Source organism: Globicephala melas, chromosome 7 (assembly GCF_963455315.2).
Source record: "Globicephala melas chromosome 7, mGloMel1.2, whole genome shotgun sequence".
NCBI classification, from domain to species: Eukaryota; Metazoa; Chordata; class Mammalia; order Artiodactyla; family Delphinidae; genus Globicephala; species Globicephala melas.
In genome coordinates, this window is record NC_083320.1 from 108597444 (window position 1) to 108624811 (window position 27368).

Consider the following 27368-nt stretch of genomic DNA (forward strand, 5'->3'; position numbering starts at 1 on the left):
GTTTGGAGAAAAAAATAAGAATATGGTCCTTTTAATTCGGAGCCCTGCTGCAGGATCTAAATCTGGGGCTTGGTGTCGCCTGGGTGTTTTCTTCCCGTAATTATGGTATTAGAGAGGCATTCCTTTTTTTTTTTCTAATTTATTTTATTGTAGTTCATTTACAGTGTTGTGATAATTTCTGCTATGTAACAAAGTGATTCAGTTATACATATATACATTCTTTTTCATATTCTTTTCCATTATGGTTTATCACAGGATATTGAATATAGTTCCCTGTGCTATAGAGCTAATTCCGAACTCCCAATCCTTCCCTCCCTCACCTCCCCTCCCCGCTGGCAACCACAGGTCTGTTCTACAGAGGTCTCTTAATGTTTCCTCTTCAAATTAAAAACAAGAAGTTGGAATTGTATCCTAACAGGCAGTCCCGGATGCAGTATTAGATAAGGTATATTCAAGCACTGAATCTATATGTATGCCAACATTTCCTGGCCCAAATGCAGAGGAGACTATGGGTAAGTGAATAGTGAGTCCAAGGGTAAGACACCATATGAGGCATGAGAATTCAGTGCCACTGGCTTCGAAACAGCTGTTTCTCCAAAAAAAAAAAAAAAAAGAAAAGGCAACTCTGGTATGCAAAAGTAAAGCAATCTTCTCACATTACTTTGCATAAAGATTTCAAAGTCTCCCAGAAACCAGGAGGCCAATTTATAACCAAGACAGCCCCCAGAAGGGATCCTTTTCTCCCCCACCATCATCCGTGGCCCACGAACACCTGGTGTGTGTCGGTCTGGCAGATGGGTGAAAACGCCAGGCTCACTTTCTGTTAACAAAACGCACGTGGATGGGCTCCCCTGGCATCAGAAGCCCATGGGTTTTTGCATGAACAGTTTTAGTCCATGGAGATATTTTGATCTCAAAACGTTGAAGCAACTAAGAAGAGAAAGAGAGAGAAGGACTTCAAAATTGGGAAGCAGAAAATTCACAGCACTGCTGGAGTGCCCATACTCCTGTGACAGCCTCGGCTACAGGGAGACGAGGGAATGAGAGATGTGGGAAACAGGGCGTCAGGTCCTATACAGGAGCCCAGCATGCCCACTGAGCAACAAGGCCCATGGGACAAAGATACGCAATCAGAATTTAAACTGAGCAGGACCCTGTGGGCCTCCTGGGCACAAAAACCTTTCCATGTCCCCATTTCTTGCTTGGAGGAAACAGGCTTCGTACGACTTCCTTGACCTTCCCTGAGTTCCAAAGAGGGGACTCGAGCAGTTACTAATTAGGGAAGGGAGGGGATGCAGAAACAAGGGAGGAGCAGTCAAGAAACAACAGTGCAGCCTTGAGGCTGGGTTCTGGTTCCTCCTCAAGAAATATACGTTACAGTATCTTTGAGCACTTCTGCAGAACTAAGGTCCCCCCACCAGGTGGAGGATGGTAACTTCAGGATGAGCACAAGATTCCTGGAGCCCCGCCCTGTTACCTCACCACCAACCAATCAGCCCTGCAGCCCTTACCCCAAATTTTGCCTGTAAAAGCTTCTTCCCACAAACCATCAAGGAGTTTGGGGTTTGGGGGGCATAAGCCACCCGTGTCCTTGCTTGGCCCTGCAATAAACCTTTCTCTGCTTGAAACTCGGACGTGTTGGTTTGTTTGGCCTCACTGCGCGTCGGGCACATGAACTTTGTTCAGTAACAGATGTTCAAATGACTTACACTTTATTAGCTAGTTCAAAGTTCTAACTGTGTTACTTCCGCTGTAGGTCTAGAAAAAGAAGGAATCAAAGGAGGAAAGAGGAACCAAGTGAAACTCCAGGGTTCCTGCTGTTTGGAGTCTGCAGCCACTTCAGTGGTGGTACAGACACAGCAGGGGCACAGCCGTCAGACTTTATCCATTACTGTCTTTAATTTAACTATTCTTCATGTGCACCTTTGATTCCATTTCTCACTTCTGCTGTTCAAAAGGAGAAGCAGCCCTACCTCTCAGGGTGAAACTGGGACGTTTTAAAGAACGCGTAAGTATCTGTCAGCCTCAAGCACTAATCTCCCAAAAGGCAACCTGCTCTAAGGACCTCTGTCAAAACTACATTGGTTCCTGGAGGGGAGGCAGGGCCTTGCTCAAGGGCCGGTGGGGACGGTGCAGGGTAGCAGACCAGCCATTCATCCCTCCCTTGCTCCAACCTCCTAAGAGAGCATCAGTGCTGGAGAACCTATATTGTCACATTGGATGCAAACGCCCCAGCCCACGCTGACTCTCCAGCCTGGTCTTCCAGGTAAAGCAGCAAGACCCCCTGATGGGTCCTCTGGGTGAGCTGGGGCTCCGGGGGTGGAGGTCAGGCAGGGAGCAGGGCTGCACTGAAGACACAGGCTAAAATCATTACTTTGTCATTGTTAGAGAGCCAAGCTGAATGACCAGTATCTAGGCAACTCTGGAACATTCTGGCATCGAGATGCCTTCACCTCAACATCTAATCTCTGACCCTTTGTTCTGACCTCACAGGACTGCTCGCGCATTCCCATGTGGCAGAGGAAGGAATCACACACAGGTCTCCTCACTCCACGGCCAACATCCCACAGGGCCTTTTTCCTTTCTGAGTGGCAGTACACGCTCATTGAAAAATGAAAACTACACAGGAGATGCAAAAGCCAAAAAACAAGACCCCCCCTTCCACCTCAAGTCTCCAGTTCCCAAGGAGCAAGGGTGTATCCTCTAACCACTCTCCGTGCAATATGAATGTCTTGTCCCTATTTTCAAGGAAACACATTAATATTGCAACATTGAAGCCAAACCTTCCCTTCCCATAGGCCACAGGCGTAAGTCGCTGTTTTGGTGGGATAGACACTCTTTATTTGCTTAAGGAAAGCCCTTCCATTACAGGTGTGCTAAGAGAGTTTCTTCATGAATGGGTGTTGAATTTTTTCAATTATTTTGGGAGAGGGTCATAAAGTTTTTCTCGCTTAATTTGTCATTGTGGTGAATTCCGCCTTGAGGTGGGCCATCCTTGCATTCCTGAACAAACCTGATTTGGTGACGGTGCGTTCCTGGTCCATACATTGCTGGATTTGGCTTGCCAATTTTTTCATTTAAGGTATTTTTCATCTTTGTTCATAAATCAGATGGGCCTGTAGTTTTTCTTTCTTATTTTATCCATTCTGGGTTGTGACTCTCAAGGTTATACAAGTCTCATAAAAACAAGACTTCCTTTTCCTATTTTCTATTTGTGTAAGATGATGATCACCCGTTCATTGGAGGTTTGATAAAACTTGCCAATAAAACTGTCTAGGTCTGGAACATTTGGTGGTAGATATTTTTACTACCGACTCAATGTATTCAAGGTCTGTTCTCTTTCTTTTGAGTCCATTTGGGTAATTTACACCTTTTCTAGTAAATTGTACATTTTATCTAAGTCTTCAGATGTATTGGTAAAAAAGCTGTTTGCAGTATTTTCTTGATTTAAAAAAAATCAGCTGCATTTGTAGCTATGTCTCCTTTCTCATTCCTAGTGCTGTTTATTCGTGCCTCCTGTCTCTTCTTTTTTCCTCTTGGCAGTTACAAACCATGATGTTCCCTCTCTATACTTGCGCAAGTAGAAATGAGGGCTCTTGAAGCAAGAACTGTAGCAGGTACCCGTGTATGTTATAGTAGCAAACAAAGAAAACCCCCATCACCACCACCAAACACCCAGTTTCTGACCCTTTTCCCACTCCACCATCTGTGCCCTCATGCCCTCAGCATCCGCTATGGTTGTCCAGGCCGTCAGAAGCGGGAAGCATCCAGGAAGCAGCCAGCCCCCCTGAAAGGCTGCCTGGAAATGGCCTCTGCCCGTCAGAGACATGGTTGTGGAACACACAGCAGCACTGATGGAGCCAGGACCTTCCCAAACACAGTCCCCGTGAGCAGACACTGAGAGCAGGTGTGCAGACAACACAGACTCTGCTTAGACTATTCTTATTCCTCACACACCCAAAAGGCAGGTATTTGGCCCATTTTGTGGATGAGGAAACGTGCTCAGCAGTGTCGGAACCACAAACTGGCAGAGCTGGGGTTGGAGTCCATCCTCCACACGGAGATGCCTCTCACCTTGGGCATGACTGGGCCTGGCCAGCGTCCATAGGGCCCACCGCTGCCCGGGACAGCTGCCCTGGAAGGGACACCTCTCGCCTTGGAGGACTGCAGCCACCCGTGTGCCCACAGAGGTGGGACGACCGAGGGACAGGCCGGCACCCGCTTCTGCTGGTCTCACCAGGTCCCCGGAGCTTTCCCACCAGAGCCAGGTGGGCCCAGCTGGTGTCCTCCTCGCCCCCTTCCACACCCACCTCCCTGGCCATGGCCCCTCACCTCCTCCAGCCCTCCTAGCCTGCCTCCCATGCCCACAATCCCCCACAGGCCGACCAGGCTTCCCCATCCCTTACGCTCTCTGATGCCATCGTCCGTAAAGGTCCCAACCCCTGAGTGCTCTGCCCTGGGCTCTGCCGGCCTGCAGGAAACACCTCAGTAACATGAGGGGAAAGGCAGGCAGGAGACAGGACACGTGCCTCGTGCCCTGCACCTGCCACGCGGCAACTGTGGCAAGTGGCTCCAACTCCCTGAGCCTCAGCTTCCTCATCGGTGAAATGGGGAGATGGGTCCCCAGGTCATCCCCTCGTGCTTCCAAAGACTGGAGTCATAGCTCCCGACACTTGGGCCTAGGTTTTCCATGGCAGGCTCCCCAAATCTGCAGGAAAGGCTAATGGATAGAATTTTCTCTACTGCGGGCTTTTCTTTCATGAAATTTCCTTCAGACATTATTTAATTCCTGCCGCAGCCTGAGCTCAGATACTGGACAAGCGCAGAAGTAAACACTTGAGCATTTAGAGATTTGCGTGGAAGGTATTCTCTCACCAAAACCAAGCCTTCCTGATGTTTCAAAACCCAAACAAGCTTGAGAGCCACCTCCCTGCTTAAAAGGCTGATTCACAGAAAACGAGGTGTTGAGGAGGCGGCAGGGGGTGAGCGTGACTCCCTCCATGGTGACGGTGACAGTGACAAGCTCTGAAGGAAGGAGGCCTGGGAGGCCGGGGCTTGAACAGCAGACGCAGCCACCAGCAGAAGTAGAGATCCCCCGTGCCCCACCACGTGCACTTCCTTAGACCACTGACATCAGAATCGCCCAGAGCCCCACCCCAGACCCACCAAGTGATTCTCTCTGTGGTCGGGGCCCAGGAACCTGATTTCGAGGGGCTCCTGGTGACGGGATGGTCCATAATGTTTGAGGGCCGCTTGCTGGACACCTTCCACTAGCCTTTCTGCAGAACCCCTGTGGGAGTGCTTGGGCTCCTGTAACCACCCACCCCTGCTACACACACACACACACACACACACACACACACACACACACACACACACACACACACACACACACCCCAGTTCTGCCCATGTGACTCCAAGGAAGAAAGGAACAAGGCAGGTGGCCATGGGGCTAGAGGTGGCTACTGCAGGGGGAGGGGAGGCATTTTAACACATAAAAGAGATTTAACAGGAAGCTCTGAAAGTTTTCAATATCCTGTTTCCTTGTTTTCACCTAAGTCTTGATCCAGCAACGGAGCCCAGCCAGTCACCTGGATGAAGCCCAGCCCGCAGGCCCTACCTGAATCACAAGGAGGTGGATCTCCAATTCTGCAATCCTCCGCCCGATGCAGCTTCGAGCCCCGTAGCCGAAGGGGATGGACCCGAAATTGTCAACCCTGCGCAGGTTTCCTGGCCGCAGCCAGCGCTCAGGCCGGAACTCCTTGGCCCGAGGGAAGTTCTCATCCTCGTAGGAGGTGGCATAGTGGCAGAGGGCCAGCTGGGTCTGAGCAAACCGTTTTCACCAGAAAAGTAATAAAGAACTTAATCAAGGGAAAGCAGAGCAGAGGCCGCAGCCCCAGCTGGACCGACCCTCCAGAGATGCTTCGGGCCGGGAGGAGTCATGTAAGGGCCCAAGAGGCCATGCAGACCCGGGATGGCAGGTCCCCCTTCAAGTCACACCCTACCCGGAATGAACATCAATGCAGCCACAGAGAAGGCAATTCAAGTCCTTCAGAAACTCTCCCTGGAGGGAACTGCTGCTTCCATGGGGCCTCCGGCAGGGGGTGGGGGTGGGGATGGGGGTGGGGAGGGAGGGTTGAATAGGCCTGCGAGCTACAGAAGTATCTGCCTTTGTTTTTGCCAGAGCAGCGTCACACAATCCACATCTCCTTGCTCGTAAAGCCCCATCTTCATCATAAAAATATATGCAGAAGAAAAGGACATCTACAGATATTTGCTTAGGTACAGGGACATCCGAAACGTGGAAGCAAATTTCCAATCCAACCGCCCCTGCTCAGCCCAGCCCCGCCACGTCCGCCAAACTCACGCCTCTGGGAATCAGATACCCGCCAACAACCAGGTCTTCCTGGGTGACACGGCCATTCCCCGGCAGCACTGGAAACAGCCTAGAAAGAGCCAACGGGGACGGGAAGGCAGCGGTGACTTTCAAAATATGTTACTAAACATTTAAAAGTCTGGATATATTGCCATTTTCGTTTTCTAAAAAGTAACACATGGTACAGTTTCAACCAGGAAATCTTGCAAGGATCTTCATGGGCTCCCTAGCTTTGCCCGGGAAGCATTCTGGGGCCTCACAGTCAAAAAAATTTATAGAACACAAAGCAAAGCCTTTAAAATGCTACTGTGCTCCCAAGAGGAATAATTCTTTTTTTTTTTTAAATAAATTTATTTATTTATTTATTGGCTGTGTTGGGTCTTTGTTGCAGCGCGTGGGCTTCTCATTGTGGTGGCTTCTCTTGTTGCAGAGCACGGGCTCTAGGCGCGCGGGCTTCAGTAGTTGTGGCACACGGGCTCAGTTGCTCTGCGGCATGTGGGATCTTCCCCAACCAGGGATCGAACCCGTGTCCCCTGCATCGGCAGGCAGACTCTCAACCACTGCGCCACCAGGGAAGCCCAACTGAATAAATTTTAATTGACAAATACCAGTTAACACACAGCTGGCTTTTTTCTTTCTCCCTCTCTTCTTTTTTTTTTTTTTTTTTTTGAGATTAAACAGCATGCTGAAGATGGAAGATGCAAGCCAACTTGAAATATCATTATCGAGTCAGGTTTAAAAGCATTATTTTAGTGTGTGCTCTGTAAATAACCTTTGCTCCGTGTCACGGCATTTCCTCCACAGAGGAATGCTGTGGTCACGATCCTGAGCCTCACAGGAGGAAGAACCTTCACTAGTCACCTAATCCCACCTCCCACCCAAGCCTGCCCAAGACCACCCGTATCCCTCACGCTCCGGCGTTTCCCAGGGTCAGTAAAGTCCTGTCCGGAAGTAAACAAGCCTCACTACTTGGTGTCTCCACCTTGACTAGACATTCACACGAGGAACACAGTAAGCACGTCTAGTAACGGGCCACTCAGCCCAGAACATTTTCCTGACAGTCAGTCCTGTTCTGCTTTATTCCCAGAGGAACACACTGGGAAACAGTTGATGAAACAAATGTCTAGGGTGAGTACAAAGTTCGAGGATGGCTCTAAAGATCTTTATGAAGAAATGAATATTTCTAACTGTAAAACAGAATAGCCTTTCTGCTGCTCTGTCGAGGGCAGAGAGGAAATAAAATGGTCATGAGTCCCTCCTTCCTAAACATTTCTGCCACCGAGGGTCTCTGGAGTATTGGTTTAGGAGCCAGTTTTTAAGTCAAAAGCACATTCATTGTGATAAAGAATCAGAGACTTAACGGACACGGTTTTTGACATGAATTTTGGTGAGCCTTTTACCTCAAGGTTTCCTTAAGCAGAGCTCGGACGAGTGGGACTTTGGGGACGTCTGCAGCCGTGGGAACATGCCTTTCCCCCAAATTCCTCACTATCTCCCGGTACAGGGTCTGCTGCACTTCCGGGTGCCTCGCGAGGAGATACACTGCCCAGGACAACGTGAACGATGTCTAATAAAGAAACCGGCAGACACAGGCACGTGGGTGAGTAAAATCAAGGATTTCAGGCGCAGGCAGCATGGGACGTGAAGTCATGGGAGAATAAGCGCAGGTGCAAAGCCACGCCCATATACGTCCATCGGAGCATTTTACGTCTTACTGAAGCAAAAGATGATCTCCCTTAACTCCTCCTGGAAAAAAACTGACAGAGGCTTTTGGAAAGTAACATCAACGATGGGATTCAAGCGCTCTTTCAATGAAGAGCCACAGGAAAAATTATTTTGGAACTTTAAAAAATCATTGAAGAGCAATCTGCCTCTTCTTCCATGGAGTTTGAGAGCACGTAGGAACGCTGGTTAAGCCTGGAAGTTGTGCCTAGAACTTTCTTCGACCGTCTCTACAAGGGTCACCTGAGTTTTGCTAGAAAGGACCTGAGGCTGCCCATCAGCCTGAGAACTGCATCCTGCAGGCCCATGGCTGGGCAAGGGCTGCTCTGGTTGCCCTAATCTAGAAAAGATGGGGGAGAGGGGGACGGGAGGTGGTGGTCACAGGACTATTACTGGTCCATCATTGTTCCCATGCACTTATCAAGCAAAGCACCATATAAGGATTGAATGGCATTTGCACAAAGCAGTATCATTGTTTATACCACTTCCTAAACTGAAGAATTACATTTCTGGTTATTGAGAATAAATAATTCTATTTTATACCCTAGATTCCAAGATTTTCACTAAAATCAATACTATTACCTATGTGACTGTAGTTCACTGTCTTGTAAACAAGGAAATTCCACAGTATAAGTGCCCTTTCTTTCATCTAAAAAAATCTAACTTAAGTAGGCCATATTGATGTTATTTCCCTCTAATTGATATCATGTATTTTTAGAGGGCAAGCTCTCCTGTAACATACAATGTAATGTGCAAGTTCTTCCTTATAAATGATAAGGAAATAACTTTGATGCTTCCTATGAAGAGAACAGAAAATTTCTATTAAAATCACATATTCATGGAAAAACCAAATGTGGTATAGCCACACAATGGAATACTGTCCGGTAATAAAAAAGAATAAACTACTTTTACAGGCAACAACATCCATGAATTTCAAAATCATTTTGCTGAGTGAAGGAAGTCAGACACAAAATACATACCGTATAATTCCATTTATATAAATTTCTAGAAAAATGCAAACTGATTTCTAGAAAACTGCAAACTGTTATGAAACAGTGTCAGAAGGCGGTTGCCGGGGGTGGGGGGGGCAGGGGTTATGGGAGGGATGGACTGAAATGGGGGTGAGGAACTTGCAGAGGCGGTAGCAACATCCAGGATCTTAACTGCAGCGCTGGTTTCAAAAATGATTGCATCTGCGCTTCTCCTGTATCAGTCAACAATCTGTATCGAATTGTACCGTTTAAATGGATGCAGTTTATCGTGCATAAATTATGCTGCAATGAAGTTGGCTTTTTAAAATAACATTTTAGAAAATGAGCGTGAAGTTTCAAGATGTTCCCTTCACGTAGGAACGAGTCCTCGCTGCCCTCCGTCTCACGGTGATGCTCTTAGTTACCACCAGGGGGCAACAGTAGCATGCATCTGAATCAGCTTAGATACAAGGCCGTTCATTGCATCATTGCTTCTCCACTCAAGCAAACCCACACTGTCACGTTCACACGGTTAATCAGAACTTTCATCGCTTGCATTGTCCGCATTGATTCGTTTGTATTTAATTTATATACTTTTTGCTTTATTGTTGAAGATGATTCATAAGAATAATGACTTTATGTGAAGTTTTTTGCTTTTACATGTTTAAGTGGCTTCATAATAAAAATGTCAACCGTGGGGTTTTTGTCTACCTCTAAAAAGGAGATTGGTGCTTTCCTCAAGTCCGGGAAGCACTCCTGTGAAGGAAAAACCTTGAGGAAAGCTTAGCTGTTTCATTTTCCCACCTGTTAAATGAAGACAGTAACACCTACCTCAGAGGATTCTGTGTGAACAGAAGGGTGCTTACAGATGTGCGTTGGAGACACAGTAAATCACCAAATTTACTGTCTTAATCTTAATTATTTCACTCAACTGACTTTTCTGCCACCAATTACCAAAAGCCTGGCCCTTCTTTTTCTTATTTCACCACTTTCTTTTAGCAAATTTTAAACTTTTTCTGTACATATACCCACAAATATACCATTTTTTATACTTGAGTAAAGGTATCAGATTATACATAAGCTTTTGGAAGGAACTCGGATTCCACATCCCTGTACCAGCCCCGCCCCAGCCCAGGAACCCATGTTAACCGTCCAGGGTGCAGGCTCCATACTTTCCTCCACGTCCAGCAATCACTTAGCGATACACACGTGCACGCGGACAGATGGGACGGGGGCCACTGTTTTACTAACGGGAACACAGGATATACATGCTTTTCTGCATCTTCATTTCTCACTTAGTAATAGGGTATGGAATTCCCTCCAAATCAATGGGCAATGCTTCGTTTCATTCTGATATTGAGCCCTCGTTGGTCATAGTGTATGATTCATCTGCTACACTAACTGAATCTATTCACTAGGATTTAAAATGGATATATGTACATATTCATAAGTCAAACTGCTTATTAAACTTTTCTTTCTTTATGCTTTCTTTAGCAGGTTTTGAAGTTATGCCGACTTTATCAAATGAACTGGGAAGTTCTCCATAGCCTGGAATATTTTGAATGATAAGTAAGAGGGTTTTTAATGTCTGTGCCCTTTTCATTTCTTTTTTGTTTTTTAAGATTTTTTTGATGTGGACTATTTTTAAAGTCTTTATTGAATTTGTTACACTCTTGCTTCTGTTTTATGTTTTGGATTTTTGGCCACAAGGCACGGGGGATCTTAGCTCCTCGACCAGGGATCGAGCCCACACCCGCTGCACTGAAAGGCGAAGTCTTAACCACTGGACCGCCAGGGAAGTCCCTTCATTTCTGATATTATGAAACAATGGAGAAATGTTTGCAAATCAGGAATGATTTTAAACTTTAAAACATATTGCTACTTTGTGTGTGTGGTAATAGAATTGGGTTATGTTATTTACAGAATTCATCGTGCACCTTTATTTATATTAAAGAAAAGAAAAAAGGTCGAGTTTTCTCCTGGAGACCCTCAGCAGTGAAGCAGACATTCAGCTAGTACAAACAAGCATGGTCCCCTTAAAGTATCTGCCATCTGTCGGATTCCTCGGAAAGGCCCCCAGCTTTAACTGTGCTCTGCTGAGAAGAAAGGAAAGCTGAGAGCTCACCGTGTCCACGCCAGCCAGCAGCATCTCGGTCATGTTGGCATAGATTTCCTCCCGTGTCAGCTCCTGGCTGAGGAAGAGGTACGTGAGCAGGCCCCCTCTCGCTCTCTCCCCTCGGTCCATTTGGCACTGTATGTCCCTCAGCTTGTTGTCAACGTGAATTTGGCCTGTTTGAAAACAGTGTTTCTTTTGAAAGAAGTTTTGGTTAAGAATCGTCTCTTCAGGGCTTCCCTGGAGGCGCAGTGGTTAAGAATCCACCCGACAATGCAGGGGACACTAGTTCGAGCCCTGGTCCGGGAAGATGCCCACATGCCGCAGAGCAACTAAGCCCGTGCACCACAACTACTGAGCCTGCACTCTAGAGCCTGTGAGCCACAACTATTGAGCCCGCATGCCACAACTACTGAGCCCGCGTGCCACAACTACTGAGCCCGCGTGCCACAACTACTGAGCCCACGTGCCACAACTATTGAGCCCACGTGCCTAGAGCCCATGCTCCACAACAAGAGAGGCCACCACAAGGAGAAGCCTGTGCACCACAACAAAGAGTAGCCCCCATTCGCCAGAACTAGAGAAAGCCCACACGCAGCAACAAAGACCCAATGCAGCCAAAAATAATAAATAAATTAAATAAATTAATTAATTTTTTTTAAAAGTGAGAAATCTGTCACATTACTTGTGGTCACAACCCACGTGCTTTTTGCTCATTCGAGAAACCAATCTAAAAGTTCTTGAGTCAAAATAGCACGTAACTCCATTGGGGAAGCCCCTACAGTAATACCCACTGTCTGCGTGAGTGTTAGATACACAACTAGGAGGAAAGTCAGGTCCATCTGATTCTACAAAAGGTGCCCTGACTCTTCTCTTACTGAATTTGAAGAGTCCATCCCAGGACCTGCAGAATTCCCGCCAGGGTTTGGGGATGAGCGGGCGGAGCCACCTAGGGATGGCACCGGCGTACATGGACGTCTTGAACGTGCAGAACATGAGCTCCAGGGCCTCGATGTAGTCCATCGTCGCCTGCGGGACGCTGTTCTCCAGGCAGCCCAGACGACTCTCGTAAAGAATGGTGGCCACTCCTGCGCGGGAGAGAGGTTACAACCCTTCTTCTTCTTCTTCTAGATCATTCACAGCATCAATATACGATACCTGGCCATAAATGTAACTTTCAAAAGTGGTCCAGGGACTTCCCTGGCGGTCCAGTGGTTAGGACTCCTCGCTTGCACTGCAGGGGGCCTGGGTTCCATCCCTGGTCGGGGAACTAAGATCCCACAAGCCTCGCCAAAAAAATAAAACTTAAAAAAAGAAGTGATCCAGGTGCCTACCCCTGAGGTTTTCTCTACCAGGTCCTGACCCCCAGGGCGCTGTGGGTTCAATGCTGACGAACCCTCTGCCTCAGTGCGCCCTCAGCTCAACAGTCTGTTCAAGACCCACAAGGCACAACTCCCAACCTTTCAGCCAGTTGCCCAACTTTGGGGAGTTGAAAGGTGGCTCCTCCTGGCCACACTTCCGGGAGCCCCAGGACGAGCTAAGGGGGCAGAGGAAAGGGCCTCTGTGAACCAGGGATGGGGAGGATTTTTCAGTGTGTTTACAACTCACTTCTCTGTCGATTTTGTTACTATTTTTAGAGAGCATTAATACCAGAACTTTAAAAAGTTAACTTAAAACTTAAATTTGAAGAAACTTTTTTTTTTAAAAGGGAAATCTGGACTTCCCTGGTGGTCCAGTGGTTAAGACTCCGTGCTTCCACTGCAGGGGGCACGGGTTCCATCCCTGGTCAGGGAAGTGCCACATGGCACGGGCAATGCAGCCATAAATAAATAAATAAAAATAAAAATGGGAAAGCTAATAGAATTCTCCAAAAACCCAGGTACAGAAAAAATGTTTGGCATGCTATCGATTTTTTTTTTAAGTAAAAAGAATACTCACACTCATACTCATATTTCTTTGTATGTGCATAAAATATCCCTTGAAGAAGCTGGTGACCTAGCTGGGTCAGGAGAGAGGGAGACTTTTCCATGAGTACTTTTTGGGTTTGATTTTTGAACCATGGGAATGTGCTACCCATCTAACATGGATTTTAAAAGTTAGAATGATTGTGGTACATGCCCTCTAGACTCCTGTTGCTTTTAAAACTATGCTAAAACAATAATTAGGAGCATGGTTCTTGAGTTAGAGAGACGTCAGTTTGAAACTAAGTTTCTGCCACTAAAAATGGGGATTAGTTTTTCAGTTCCCCAGTGTCAGTCAACCTGGTTCCATTAGCACTGTGACAATTACATGTACGTATGTATGGGGCTTAGCGCACTGTCTGGGACACAGGAGATGCTCAATGAGTGATAAGAACCATATTTTGGTAAAATGTCCATTCTTCCATCTTCCCCACCTCCTGAGTTCACCTACCTTCCATTGAATATTTGAAGAAAAGGTCATTGATGTTGGTCACAGTCTCCCCATCTTCTGCCTGGCTCTTGAGGAAGTAGATTCTTTTAATTAAATCAGCAATAACTTGGTTGATTTCTCCTGCAAAAATGGCCACATCTTTCGGTTTCAGAATTCTTTGTCTCAACACACTTCTCATCTTGAGCCACTGTTCACCCTCCCTAGAATAAAGTGAATTCCAAATAGTCTTACTTATAGTGATATTCTAGGAAGGAATTCAGAGTATCTCTGCAAAAATTTCCCAGCAATAAAGAGTCAACAAGATCTGCCAGTCCAAATGGGATGAAGACAGGACAGACACTGCAAAGAGAGGGGAGCGATGGTATTACTCCCCAGTTCCTGTGTAAGGACATGTATATCAAAAGAGCCAAAGATAGAATTTCTAAACCAAAGGGATTTGGACCAGGGGATCTGCAGATGCTCTGTTTTCTCCTCCCTACCTGAGGCTGTCCCGATTCACTCTTGGAAGACACAAAGGTGTATAATAACCATAGTCTGTTATAAGGCAGGAACATCATCCCATGGCGATCAATGCTGAAGTTCGTAGCCCCTCCTGGAGGTCTCCTAAAACAGCTCACCACCCTCACCCCTGTCCACAGAGGGGCTCTGTGAGCTTCAGTCCCCTCAGTGGTCACCGACAGGACACCTAAAGCCACAGAGTGTTCCTTGAAAAATGGCTCCTCTCCATCACTCGGCTAGTGGGCTCCCCACCTTGTCCCTGCCACCAAATCTCTTCCCAGAGGGTTTTAGGAGATTTGGGGAGATCACACGGGAGGCTCTTTTGATACTATTCCACTGGGAGTTCTGTGCCTTATTAATAGCTGTTTTTAGGAGCCCAGCGTTCAGGGAGGGGGGGCGTCCCTGGGCTCCCCGCTCCTGCTCATGTCTCAGCCTGGCCTCACATACTCACGCGGAGATGAGCCCGGTGGATCTGCCCCGTAAGTCTCGGTACTCCTGCCAGGACCCCATGTTGGCTCTCTGGGGCACGGCCCCCTCTGCCCGGAGCACCTGAGCCACCAGGTCTCGGTCTGCAACAGATACTACAAACTGAGGACCAAAGTGAGACTTGAAGATTTTTCCATATTCCCGTGTGTGTTTCTGCTGCAAAACCATGGAGAAATCAAAAAAGGAAAAAAAATACACAGATATGATATACCTTTGACACGGACATTCCTGGATGTTAGGGGAGCAGAAAACTGGGGCAGAGGGAAGCTCTGCATTATGCAGAACTGAATCAGAGTGGCCACTTTACTTACAGTTACCAAGGGGGAGAGGAGGGGGCAGGGATAAACTGAGAGATTGGGATTGACATATACACACTAGATAACTAATAAGGACCTACTGTCTAGCACAGGGAACTCTACTCAGTGCTCTGTAATGACCTACATGGGAACAGAATCTAAAAACGAGCGGATGTATGTATACGTATAACTGATTCACTTCGCTGTACAGCAGAAACTAACCCAACAAGGTAAATCAACTCTACTCCAATAAATATTAATTAAAACAAAAAAAGAGTGGTTGCTTTGAGTATTCCTGAGGTAAACATATTTTCACATCATTAATCATATTCATAGAAGTTTTCTTAGTTCTTTAAAGATGTGTGTTTAAAAAAACCTTAGCTGTGTGAAGCAATGTGAGAGGAATGTGGATGTAGATGAACTGCAGGGTCTTGACTGTCCTGAGTCAAACAGGGTCTGCCTGCCCCTTTCATTCAGACACTCAGCAGCCGTCCAGCCTGTCCTGTGAAGAAAGCTCCCTGCAGGAAATCTGTAATAAACCTGCAAAAATGCCCCCAGCAGAGAAATGAAAGAAAAGGCACCCAGATTGGAAAGGGAGAAGTAAAGCTGTCTCTGTTCACATGTGACGTGATCTGGCGTGTAGAAAATTCTAAGATATCTGCTAAAAAACATGTTCAGTGAGCTTGCCGGATATAAGATCAATATACAAAATTCAATTGTATTTCCACACACTAGCAATGAACAATCCAAAAATAAAATTAAGAAAGCAATTCCATTTACAATAGCATCATAAAGAATAAAACACTTGGGAATACATTTAATAAAATAAGCGTAAAACTTACACTCTGAAAACTGCAAAAGATCATCGAAAGAAATTAAAGACCTACGTAAATGGAAGTTATTTATTCCATGTCAATGGAATGGAAGACTTAATATTATTAAGACGGCAATACTTCTCAAACTGATCCATAAATTCAACATAATCCCTATCAGAATTCCAGTGATTCAGAACCGCAAAAACAATCCTAAAAAAGAACAAAGTTGAAGGACTCACAGTTCCCTATTTCAAAGGTTACTGTAAAAGTAATGAAGACAGTGTGCTACTGGCATAAGGATGGACATCTAAATCGTTGGAATAGAATTGAGAGCCCAGAAATAAACCCATACATCTAAGGTCACTGGATTTTCAAAAAGGGTGCCAAGACAATTAAATGGGAAAGAATAGCCTCTTTAACAAAAGATGCTGGGGAAACTGGATAGCCACAAACAAAAAATAATTTGTACCCTTATCTCACACCACATACAAAAACTACCTCAAAGTGGACCAAAGACTAAATGCAAGAGCTAAAACCACAAAACTCTTGGACGAAAACATAGGGATAAATATTCATGACCTTAGATTTGGCAATGGCGTCTTAAGATATGATACCAAAAGAACAAGCAACAAAAGAAAAAAACAGATGATTGGACATCATCAAAATTTTAAAATGTGCGTGATGTCAAAGGACATTACAAAGAAAGTGAAAGACAATCCCTAGAATGGATAAAATATTTGCAAAGTACATATTTGATAAGAGATTTATGTCTAGAATATATAAAAAAACTATTACAACCCAACAGTAAAAAACAGCAACAACAAATAACCCAATTAAAAACTGGGCAATTATTTGAATGGACATTTCTCCAAAGAAGATATCAAAATGTCTAATAAGCACATGAAAAGAAGCTCAATGTCATTAGTCATTAGGGAAATGCAAATCAAAACCACAATGAGATATCACTTCCCACATACTAGGATGCTTATAATCAAAAGGACAGGTAATAATAACAAGTACTGGCAAGGATGTGGAGAAATCAAAACGCTCTTGCACTGTTGCTGGAATATAAAATAGTGCAGCCACTTTAGAACAGTCTAGAAATTCCTCAAAAGGTTAAATACAGAGTTACTATTTGACACAGCAATTTCACGCCTAGATATATACCCAAAGAAATGAAAACATAACAGCCAAAAGGTAGAAACAATCCAAATGTCTATCAACTGATGAATAAGTAAACAAAATGTGATCTATCCACACACTGGAATATTATTTGTTCATAAACAGGAATGAGGTACTAATACATGTTACAACATGGGTGAACTTGAAAACATTATGCTCAGTGAAAGAAGCCAGACAACAAAGACCACACATTATATGATTCCATTTATATGAAATGTCCAGAATAGGCCAATCTATTAAGACAGAAAGTAAATTATTAGTGGTTGCTTAAGGCTGGGGGAATGAGAGGGTTGGGGAGTGATTGCTAAAGAATACAATATGGGGTTTCTTTTTAAGGTTATGAAAATGTTCTAAAATTGATTGTGGTGATGGTTGTATACTTTAAGTGGGAGAATTGTATGATATGTGAATTATATCTCAATTAAGTTGTCACCAAAAAAAAAATCACAATAAATGTAAATGGGTTAAATAGTCCAGTTAAATAATTAAAGAAGGAAGGAGAGAAAGTACCCTCCAGCATGGCTCAGCATGACATAGGCATGGGGACTTCCCTGGCAGTCCAGTGGTTAAGAATCCATGCTTCCAATGCAGGGGGCATGGGTTAGATCCCTGGTCAGGGAACTAATAACCCGCATGCTGTGTGGTGTGGCCAAAAAAAAAAAGCATGACATAGGCAGGGCTAAGCATGGGGAAAATGACTACATCCCTCTTTGGCATCTGCCAACATTTCTTATCACCCCAACTCTCAACCACAGAAATGGCGGGCCAGAGGGTCTGTCATCTCTCCACTCTTCTGCTCTCAGGCAGAAGCTGTTTGCTTCTTTGTGGACCTAGTTGAAGTCCCGCTGCCTGGAGATGAAGACACTCAGACTCAACTGGGATGTGTCAGGTGCCAAGAGATCACTCTGCCTAACAAACAGGTGACCCCAAAAGGGTATTTCTCCAGGTTTCTGATAGGATGACTGTTACCGGAACTACTGGGAGATGGGCCACTCCTCAGGCACATCCAGCTACTGAATGGGCACAATCAGACAAGGGAGCCACTGACCAAGGGGCAAAAAGAATGAGATGAAGGACACAGGTAGTTTATGGCCCTTTTTGGTGGAGGGCCAAGGAATGATACAGTCAGCCACAGACTCAGTTTGTGTAGCCAGCTGGAGCACAGACTCTGGAGTTGGAATCTCAGCTCACAGTTTACTAGCTGGGTGACCTTGGGAAGTTAGGTTCCACTGTGTCTCAGTTTCCTCACCTGCAAAATGGAGAAATAATAGAGATTACCTCACATGGAGGACTTAAAACTGTGCCTGGCACATGAAAAGAGTTCCAGAACTGTTCATTCTTCTTATGTGTTGGTTATTATTACAGTTTACAAAGACCTTCCACAGCCCTGATCACACGACCTCACAATAACCCGTGAGATGGATGAGGATTGCTAGACTGCTGCACAGAGGAGGAAACTGTGGTCCAGAGAGAAGAACTGATTGGCCAAGATTCCACAGGTGCTTGTAAAAGGCTGCTACGTAACGCAGGACCCTCCTGCTCTGTCATACCTGGCGACCTTGATCACTGTGTCTGCTCTGCCACTAACCAGCTATGTGACTGTGGGCAAGTCACTCAGCCGACACTTTGGGGCCTTTTCCACATGTAAAGTGAAAGACCTGGACCCTATAGATGCATCCCTTGTGAGACAGCATTCTGTGATCACAAGTTGAGTGAAAGGAAACTGGACTTGAGGTAACAGAATAATTCTCTTCCTCCTTAGAAATGCCTTAGGGGTGACCTGGAGAGCTCGGGGAGAGGGTTTTACTAGAACAACCAGCTCTAGTAAACAACCAATGCTCCAGTCTACAGCAACCTGTATTGAACTTGTCAATAAATAAATAACAATTTTTTTTTTTTACCGTATTTGAAAACTATCATCTTGATAGCTTATGTTCAGATTCCACATGGAACAGAAAAAATCATTTTTGACCCCCAGAAACATGTTTGGGAAGAAATCGTGTAGAGTTCATGTGGGGCACGGAGAGGAGGGGCCAACTGGAATTTCAGTCAAATTAAGATTGTTCCTCTTGCCCCACTGTTTTTGGTTTTGTTTTTCTATCAATGAAGTAAGTTTCTGCTTCTCCAGCTGTAGCTGTGGCCTCTGCACCATCATGTAGGTTAAGGGTTGAGGGAATGAACGTACGAACGAATGACCAAAACCCAGGTGGGTGGTTACAAAAAGCTTCCTCTGAGAAGTTTCTGAAGGTTGAAGGGTAAGCTCTGAACAAAAAGAAGTGAGTAGTGGGGAAGGAGGGTGTTCTTGGACGAGGTCCCAGAAATCACAGCGGGTGCTGGGGAGGGAGCCCTGAGAAAATGACGGAGGCAAGCAGCGAGCAGCTACCATAGGAAATGGGAGCGAATGGATTTGACGACGCTGAAAGGTGGGGATCACCTTGCAATGAAAGACGCGATTTGAGGTGGGCACGGGAAGGGCAAAACTCAGGGTCAAGATGAGCCACCGTACAACGAGCGGGCTCCCAACACTCCGACGGGGTTGCTGGACCGGTTGGGTTCTTCCTAAGTCCCTGCCCAGACCTGGCTTGACGCCGAGGTTCACGAACTTTCGTTTGTCTTCCCATCACTTAGAGATCACATAACTCGGAGCCTCCGAACCCCTCGCTGTTATTTTTAGGTTTGTTTTTTTTTTTTTTTTCAATTATAAAACACAAACAAAAAGGACTAGGAACATACGCAACCTGTCCTCGGCCGCGTAAAGACCCGCAGGGCTTGTCACCCACCGCGGGAGAGGCGCTGCTCACGGGCCTCCCTCGGGACGGTCCCGGGAGGCCGGGTGGCGGCTCCCGGCGCCCCGACTCCGCAGGCCAGCCCGCCGGAGCGTACGGCGCGTGGGGGCGCAGCGGCTCCAGGGCGGCCCCTGCCCGTGACCCCCTCCTCCGGCGCCCCTCCCCGGTGCCTCCCCGGGCCCCCTCCCCGGCTCTCCCTCCCTGGAATCCCTCCCCGGTTTCCTCTCCCCGGGTCCCTCCCCGGCGCTCCCTCCCGGGTTTCCTCTCCCCGGATCCCCTCTCCGGCGCTGCCTCCCCGGGATCCTCTCCCGGGTCCCCTCTCTGGCTCTCCCTCCCCGGGATCCTCTCCCCGGATCCCCTCCCCGGCGCTCCCTCCCTGGTTTCCTCTCCCGGGTCCCCTCTCCGGAGCTCCCTCCCCAGGATCCTGTCCCAGGTCCCCTCCCCGGCGCTCCCTCGCCGGTTTCCTCTCCCCGGATGCCCTCCCCGGCGCTCCCTCCTGGGGTTCCCTCTCTGGCGTCCTTCCCGGGATCCTCTCCCCGGTTCCCCTTCCCGGCGCTCCCTCCCCGGGCCTCGTCCCCGGCGCCTTCCCGCCGGAGCGAGCCCCCTCGCGCTCCCGGTCTCCCGCGCGCAGCTACCTGGATCTCGTGGATGCGGCTGAAGCCGTCCTTCCAGAAGAGCTCCACGAGGTTGGCGAGGGTCCGGGGCCCCGGCATGGCGGCGAGGCTCCGGGGTCCCTCTGCCCGGCCCCCGGCCCGCGGCGCCCCCGGCCGCCCGACTCCTTTGTCCTCGGCCCGCGCCCTCGCCGGGAGCCTGGCGTCCGTGGGCCGAGGCTGCCAAGGGCCCCGCTCGGGCGCCGGGCTCAGACGGGCTTTGAGGATCCGCGCCAGCAGAGCCATTGCGATCCTCTGCGTTGGCTGGTTTGAGCAGTTTTTTGTTTCGAGGGCCGCCCTTTGCTCTTTGCTTGGTTTTAACTTGTTCGAGCAGAGCTCCTGCGAACTCTTACGGCCTGGGCATCAGTTTACACAGACCGTTATTAAACGCTCCCTCCCCTAAGGCTGGGGAAAAGGGGGTGGTCTGTGATTAGACTGCCAGAGAAATAAAGCGATTATTATTTTTTCTTCACATCAGATTAATTAAGCGTTCTTTGAGATCAAAAAGTTTTAAGGTCAACCCCACTTCCAAGCATGGCCAAAAAAAAAAAAAAAAAAAGAAAAGCCTACTGGGATATTTTAAATTATTTCCCTCCTTAAAAATTACTATAGAGAGTTTACGGAAGAATGCTAATTTGCCCTTTTTGTATTTTAAAAACACTTCTTTGTGATTTCAAGTTATACAATTATAATTCAATCACAAAATGAGAACAAAAATGTTAGATGACCTTGCAGTAGTTCACAGTATTGTAAAATGACCACATTATTATTTTAGCCCAAGTTTCCATAATGAAAACTATGCTGCCTCTATTGACGGATTTTATGGGTCTCAGTTTTATCCCAGCACACAGTACACATTGGAAGTGCTAGTGAGGAGTATGGGGAGGGGTGAGGGACTTTTCTTTAAACATTTGGCTTTTTTTTTTTCTGGTCTCCCACAAGGACTGGTCCTGTTGCACAATGCTTAGAGAAAGGAACACACCTCCACGAGAAGGTGAGAAGAAAGAGGACTTTGCCAATATAGGTTTAGATCTCAGTGCCAAGCTGCAGAAGGGAAGCCCCCGCCCACAAAGAGGGAGGGGCCCTTGGCATGGGAGGGGCAAGAAATGTGTCATCTGGTTTCAGGAAGGGAGCCCAGATTCTGAGCTAGCAATTCAACAACTTACTCTGAAAACTGAGAACATTATTTAAAGATTTCATAACAGTTTCTACTCCTGCATCTAAACGTTAAAAAAAAAAAAGTCTACGAAGTATTGTTACTTTTTGATTAGTAGTTTGTACCTTTACAACTCTGTTAAATGTACATTTCATTTAAATATTTGTAAGTACGTAAGTGAAACAAAGAAGACCAGAGTTATTCCGTTTCTAGAATTTGATTAATAAATACTTAGCAACTCTTATTTATAAGGTACTATAGCTGCAAGGGACTCAAAGAATAAGATATTAAACCTGCCTTTAAGGAGCTCATAACCCACAAGAAGAATAAAACAGTACACAAACACACACCAGATTAGCATAAGTGCCAGAAAACTGGTAGAGAATATGATTGGAATTTGTGGGCAGGGCGATCACATCCACTTATAAGGTAGGAAGGGATGGTGCAGGAGAGAGACCTCCTGAAAGAAGGAGACTTGTAGGCAAGGTTTGAAGAGAGGGCTCAGAGTCAAGAGGCAGAGTATGAAGAATGGCACAATCACTTTGTTCCTAGAGATTTTTTGAAGTATTTTTGAGGGTTACTGCTCCTCAGGAGCAAAGAAATCATTAAAGAACCATATATGCAAAAGGCAATTCAGTCCATTCTAGACAAGGAGCTGTTCAAAATAGATTTACGTATATAATGGCTTAAAACACAGCTAGTTCTCTATTAGGGAAAAGGATATAAAGAAAGATAAGGAGGAAGAACGATTTCACGGTACATAGACACAGGTTTTCACGGAGCACCCCTGCTCTCATGTCTCCTAAAGCTAGTTTCAAAATTGTGGATACAAATAAAGGTATCCATTCCTGATATTTGCCTCAAGCTCAGTGAAAGAAAGCAAGAGGCTATTTTAGAGTCCCAGTACATTGGTATAAATTATCAATCAGAAATTCTGCAATAGAACAGGATACTGTTTTGCGGCTAATTATTATTAGTGGAAAACATACTTGAACCCAGACATAGACTAAATCATTCAGATTGGGAGAATTTTTTGTGTGCTAATCAAAAATAATTGTAAAAGTAACTGTTACCTTGGTCTATCCAACTTTCTTCTAATGAATATTGCTTTATTTTTTTTTTTTTTAAAAAAGGTTATTTAAAACAAATGAGTCTCATAGCTGTGGGGAACTCTAGTGGGGAGGAAATAAAGGATGGAATGTTATAACAATCTTAAACATAAGTAAAAAATAACTGAAAAAAATTTTTTCCAGGATAGGAAAATACCATCCATGTGTTTGTTCCTTCCCCACCCCTCGCCCCAGTAAGCAAGAGAAACAGAAATGAGACTCCAACTTCAAGTACACAGAACAGCACCATCTGTCCAAGTATGACCTGAAACCAGACTTTGTACAGATGTTTTCCCTCAAGAAAACCAGTCTGTTGGCAGTACATAGGGAAACAATGAGCTGCCTTTACCCAACAAAAAAGGAAAATAAGATTGCCCTCTGAAAGTCAGACAAATAAACACACAAATTATTAGTCATCTGTGGAAGTAAAACCAAGAGATAGTATTTAACATCTCTCAAAACTCTAATCAAGGCGACCTCAGACACATCTCAGGATGCAGAACTGGAATATGGGTGCTGTTAGGTAAGCAAAGTTCAATGAAGTATTCTTGGAATAGAACAGGGATGATCAAACTGGATCTCTGAAAAGATAACTACCGTACAAGACATTCTAGAAAGCAAGGTTCTGAATTCCAAAACCCAAAGTTGCTGGTCATGGTGGGGTAGGAATAATTTACCAAGCTTGCTCCCGTCTGGGTGAAATATCTCTCACCCATGCTCACTTCCTGTGCTCGGATTCCTTGCCCACTGTCTGGTTTCATTTTTCATTTGAAGAATCGATGATGTTTTTTAAAAACGAATTAATGGTGTGATCTTGTTTCTTCCCCAGACCCATCAGTAAAAAGACAGAACAGCAAGAAAATAAGACAAAGTTATTCCAGAACTGAGTTCTCAAATCCTCCTTCCTGTGAATAAGAAGGTGCTATTTAAGCCACTGCTGACACCCGGCCACAACAATCCCTGTTAGTTCAGGCAAAGAGGAAAAACTTCCTACAAAGGTATGTGGGGGGACTTCCCTGGTGGTCCAGTGGTTAGGACTTGGGGCTTTCACTGCCACGGCCCGGGTTCAGTCCCTGGTCAGGGAACTGAGATCCCGCAAGCCGTGTACTTCGGCCAAAAAAAAAAAAAAGAGAGAGAAAGCTATGTGGGAATTCTCCAGTGGGGTTCATCAACCGCTGCCAGACACGTGGGTAATATGTGTAGTAGTATCGTTGAATACATGTGCTTACATGTAAATACACGCGTTAAATACAAGCGCTTAATACAGGCCAAATACATGTTTAGTAGACACGTATCAAGCATCAGGCACTATCCTAGGCACTTCTGCACCCCTTAATCCACCTCATTCTCACAACTACCCTGTGACATGGGCACATTAGCCTCATTTCCTATGAGGAAACAGGCTTCAGAGACTTGCTCAAAAGCGTTGACTTAGTAGGACCAGAGTTAACACTGGAATCCAAATCGGCTTTGGAGTTTCCTTTCACTGCACCTGCTTTGTGTGTAAGTGAAGAGAATCGGGAGTAGGCCAGCGCTGGTTGCGTTAGCAGGGCACATGCTTCGTGGCTTTCACCATTTCTCACATCCTAATGCTGTAGATAGATAACACAGAATGAGACTTCGTAGTACCTCCTGAAAGGAAGGCAGGAGGCTCCTTGCTTGTCTCCAGAAGGCCTCAGGAGGACGTGAGTGGTGTTCACTCACTCTCCTTTCCTTTGTAGAGCCACCCCTCCCTGTGTCAAAGCTGCCCTGCTTGAAAGTGCTTGGTCCAAGTGGTTTTGTTCTCGGAGAGACAGCAGTGAGCAGTCTTGAAGCAGGATCTTATCTCCCTACCCAGAGACTGAACCTGAGTAGCCTGGATGAAAAGCAGGAATCCTGTTTCAAGGAAGCAAAACTGGGCACAAAGTTTATTATTAGAGACACAGCACAACATGTGGCAGAGCACACAGAGACACGGTATGTTTATTTAAGACAAAAGCAAGGCAGAAATACACACCCAGAGAAGAGTGTGTGTGTCCCGAATGAGAAGCCTGCCAGAGAGGTGACGCAGTTCTTCCTGGTCTTTGTTCTCTTCTGGTCAATTAGCCCGCTTCTTTTCCCACATCCGAGCTGTCTTTAGGGCCCTCCCCACAATATGCGTGCACATCTTTTTGCCAAGATGGATTCCGGCGTGGAGGCTTACAGGGAGGTTGACAACACCTACTGTGGGATGGCGCTCCCTCCCCTTTTGACCCCAGAGGAGCCTCCCTGCACATGTGCAGTTGGGGAGGTCTCCTTGACCTCAGGAGTCATAGATGTGGTCCCCCGAGCTCTTTACTCCAGCAGAGCTCAGCTTCTGCTATTAACTTTGTCCTTGGCGTGTTTAGTGAAAATAGAGCTCCAATTTACTCTGTTTGACGAGCTTCCCAGCTGCTCAGCCCAGGGGGGCCCATCTATCTCCTACCTCAGTTTGGATGGGGCTGGCTGCAGGGGGAGTCCCTGACTCCAGGGTGGCCAGAGCCCTCCAGGGAGTTTGCTAGAGCAATCGGTGCAGACACTGCCTTCTTTAGGGACTGCAATCTGTCACCCCCTGTGAGCCAGCTGTCACACACAGAGGCACCCAACTGGGGCTTTGCAGACAAAGGCGGGAGAGCCCTGACACCCTCATTTGAGACACTGGAGCCCAGCTTCCCAGAAGGGACCTATCATCCCCTCCCTAACTTCTCAGGTAGGTGAGTTGGCACTTTTTTCCCCTTTACAAAGTGGCGTTTACCTGGTGAATTAATCATGGCTCAGGGTGCGGTCCTCAGTCTCAGAGATTCAGAGGTTCCGTTCCATCAGAGCCTCGTGAAGGAGAATACCTGATTGACAGGAACAGGAACTTTCAATATGATTAAATCCTGAGTAACTTAAATGATGAATTTACAATAAGAGAGCGAACTCTCAATGTATCAAACGTTTAAATTGACCTTACCAGCCTGTTTTCTCCCTGTAGACATCCATCGAAAATGAACTCATCAGCAGGTTGCCTGGTGTCCCTCGTGGACCTGTAACCTTCTACCCCTCGACAGGACTTGCTTGTTTACATAACAGCTCCCTAGCCTGAGTCTAGGACTATAAACCCCTTGAGGGCTGGGACTGTGTCTCACTCGTGGTTGGATTCCCCCAAGCCGAAGACAGAGCTAATACATAGGGTGACACTCAAAAACGTCCAAACAAATTTCTGTTCCAGCAGCAAAATAAAGACATCCCATCACCGCTTCTACACCACCTGCTTATCAAATGGAAACGTTTCCTGCAATGGTAAAACATGACTTTGACATTAGCCAGACGACTTCCCAGCAGTCAGATGAATCTGTGACCCCGCTGCCCACTGAACAAGATTGTGGTAGAGACCACCAAGGCCTCGGGGCTTCCTTCTGTCATCCTCTAGGATGGCCTGCCTTTGCCTCAGTCCTGAAGGCTCTGCAGACTTGTTCCTCTCTGCTCTGCGTGGGTCCTGATGCCTCACACGAGCCACGGCACACAGGACACAGGTACTTTGTATATTAACATTTTGTTGTCCAACAAATGGATTCCCTACAACAAATAGGAAACAGAGGCTCCCATAAGTTAAGTAGCTTGCAAGCTTCATATTATTGGCTTCTAAATTGCCTAGAATAGCTCGTTCAAGGCTTGCTTTCTACTGTGTTTTAAGAGCATCAACTTTTCCCTTAATTTGAGAAGCGCAGAGGATATGGCCAAGGATGGGGTTTCACTTTAGGATTCTTTTCTTGGACGGGTCACTTAAATCCTGACACTCACATTCCCTGTTTGAAAGTACAATAGCAATAACAATTCGAATATCTGATTTGTGTACAATACTTTATAGTTTGCAGCATGTTACTTCCAGTTGACCCGTTCAACAACCCTTTGGCTAGACAGATCAGTGATTGATTCCTAGAGATTACTGGAGTGATTTGCCCAAAGTCATCTGGCAGGCAAGGGCCCAGGACATTTCTAGTTTTGACTCCCAGCCGCATGCTCTCTCCACCTTCTTGCCCTGCCTCTTCCCTTACATGCACTGATAGCAATCATAGTTAGGTCTGGAAACATCATATGATGTATTCCATCCACCACAGAATTTGATGAGGCTACAATGAATTTGTTGTGATCTGTGTTGAGCTCCTCCTGTGTGCAGATCACTAGGCTAGAAGCTGTGGGAAATACCAGGAAAAGTTGACTAAAATGTGCACTCATCCACCTGGACACCAGTTCCCACGTGCTTTATCCATTGAGCTATAATTTCAAATTGACTCTTTTTTTTTTTTTTTGTGGTACACGGGCCTCTCACTGTTGTGGCCTCTCCCATTGCGGAGCACAGGCTCCGGACGCGCAGGCTCAGCGGCCATGGCTCACGGGCCGAGCCGCTCCGCGGCATGTGGGATCTTCCCGGACCGGGGCACGAACCCGTGTCCCCTGCATCGGCAGGCGGACTCTCAACCACTGCGCCACCAGGGAAGCCCTCAAATGGACTCTTTTTGATGCACAGTTTTATGAGTCTAGACAAACGCATGCAGTTGTGTAACTGTCGCCACAGTGGGGACATCAAATGACTTCATCATCCCCCAAAATTCCCTTATGCTCCTTTATAGTCAACCCCAGCTACTCCCTTTTCCAAAATATCCTATCTGTGGAACCATACAGGAGGCAGCCTTCTGAGTCAGGCTTCTTCCCCTTAGCATAATGCATTTAGGATTTACGTGCTGTTTCCTTACCAGTGGTTTGTTCCTTTTTATTTCTGAGTAGTATTCCATTATAGGGATACCTTGTTCATC

The 27368-nt window shown here is 46.3% G+C and overlaps 1 protein-coding gene across 1 annotated transcript; it reads right to left on the bottom strand.

Moving 5' to 3' along the window:
* Positions 1–380: 380 nt before the first annotated feature.
* Positions 381–20553, bottom strand: CYP27C1 (cytochrome P450 family 27 subfamily C member 1). The gene is made up of 9 exons (XM_030840484.3): positions 20293–20553; positions 14544–14734; positions 13595–13794; positions 12061–12270; positions 11195–11358; positions 7777–7943; positions 6368–6446; positions 5621–5824; positions 381–930 (listed from the first exon to the last, which is right to left on the bottom strand). The coding sequence occupies exons 1-9, from the start codon at positions 20551–20553 to the stop codon at positions 814–816; spliced, it is 1593 nt and encodes a 530-aa protein (XP_030696344.1). The 3' UTR covers positions 381–813.
* Between the last annotated feature and the right edge of the window lie 6815 nt (positions 20554–27368).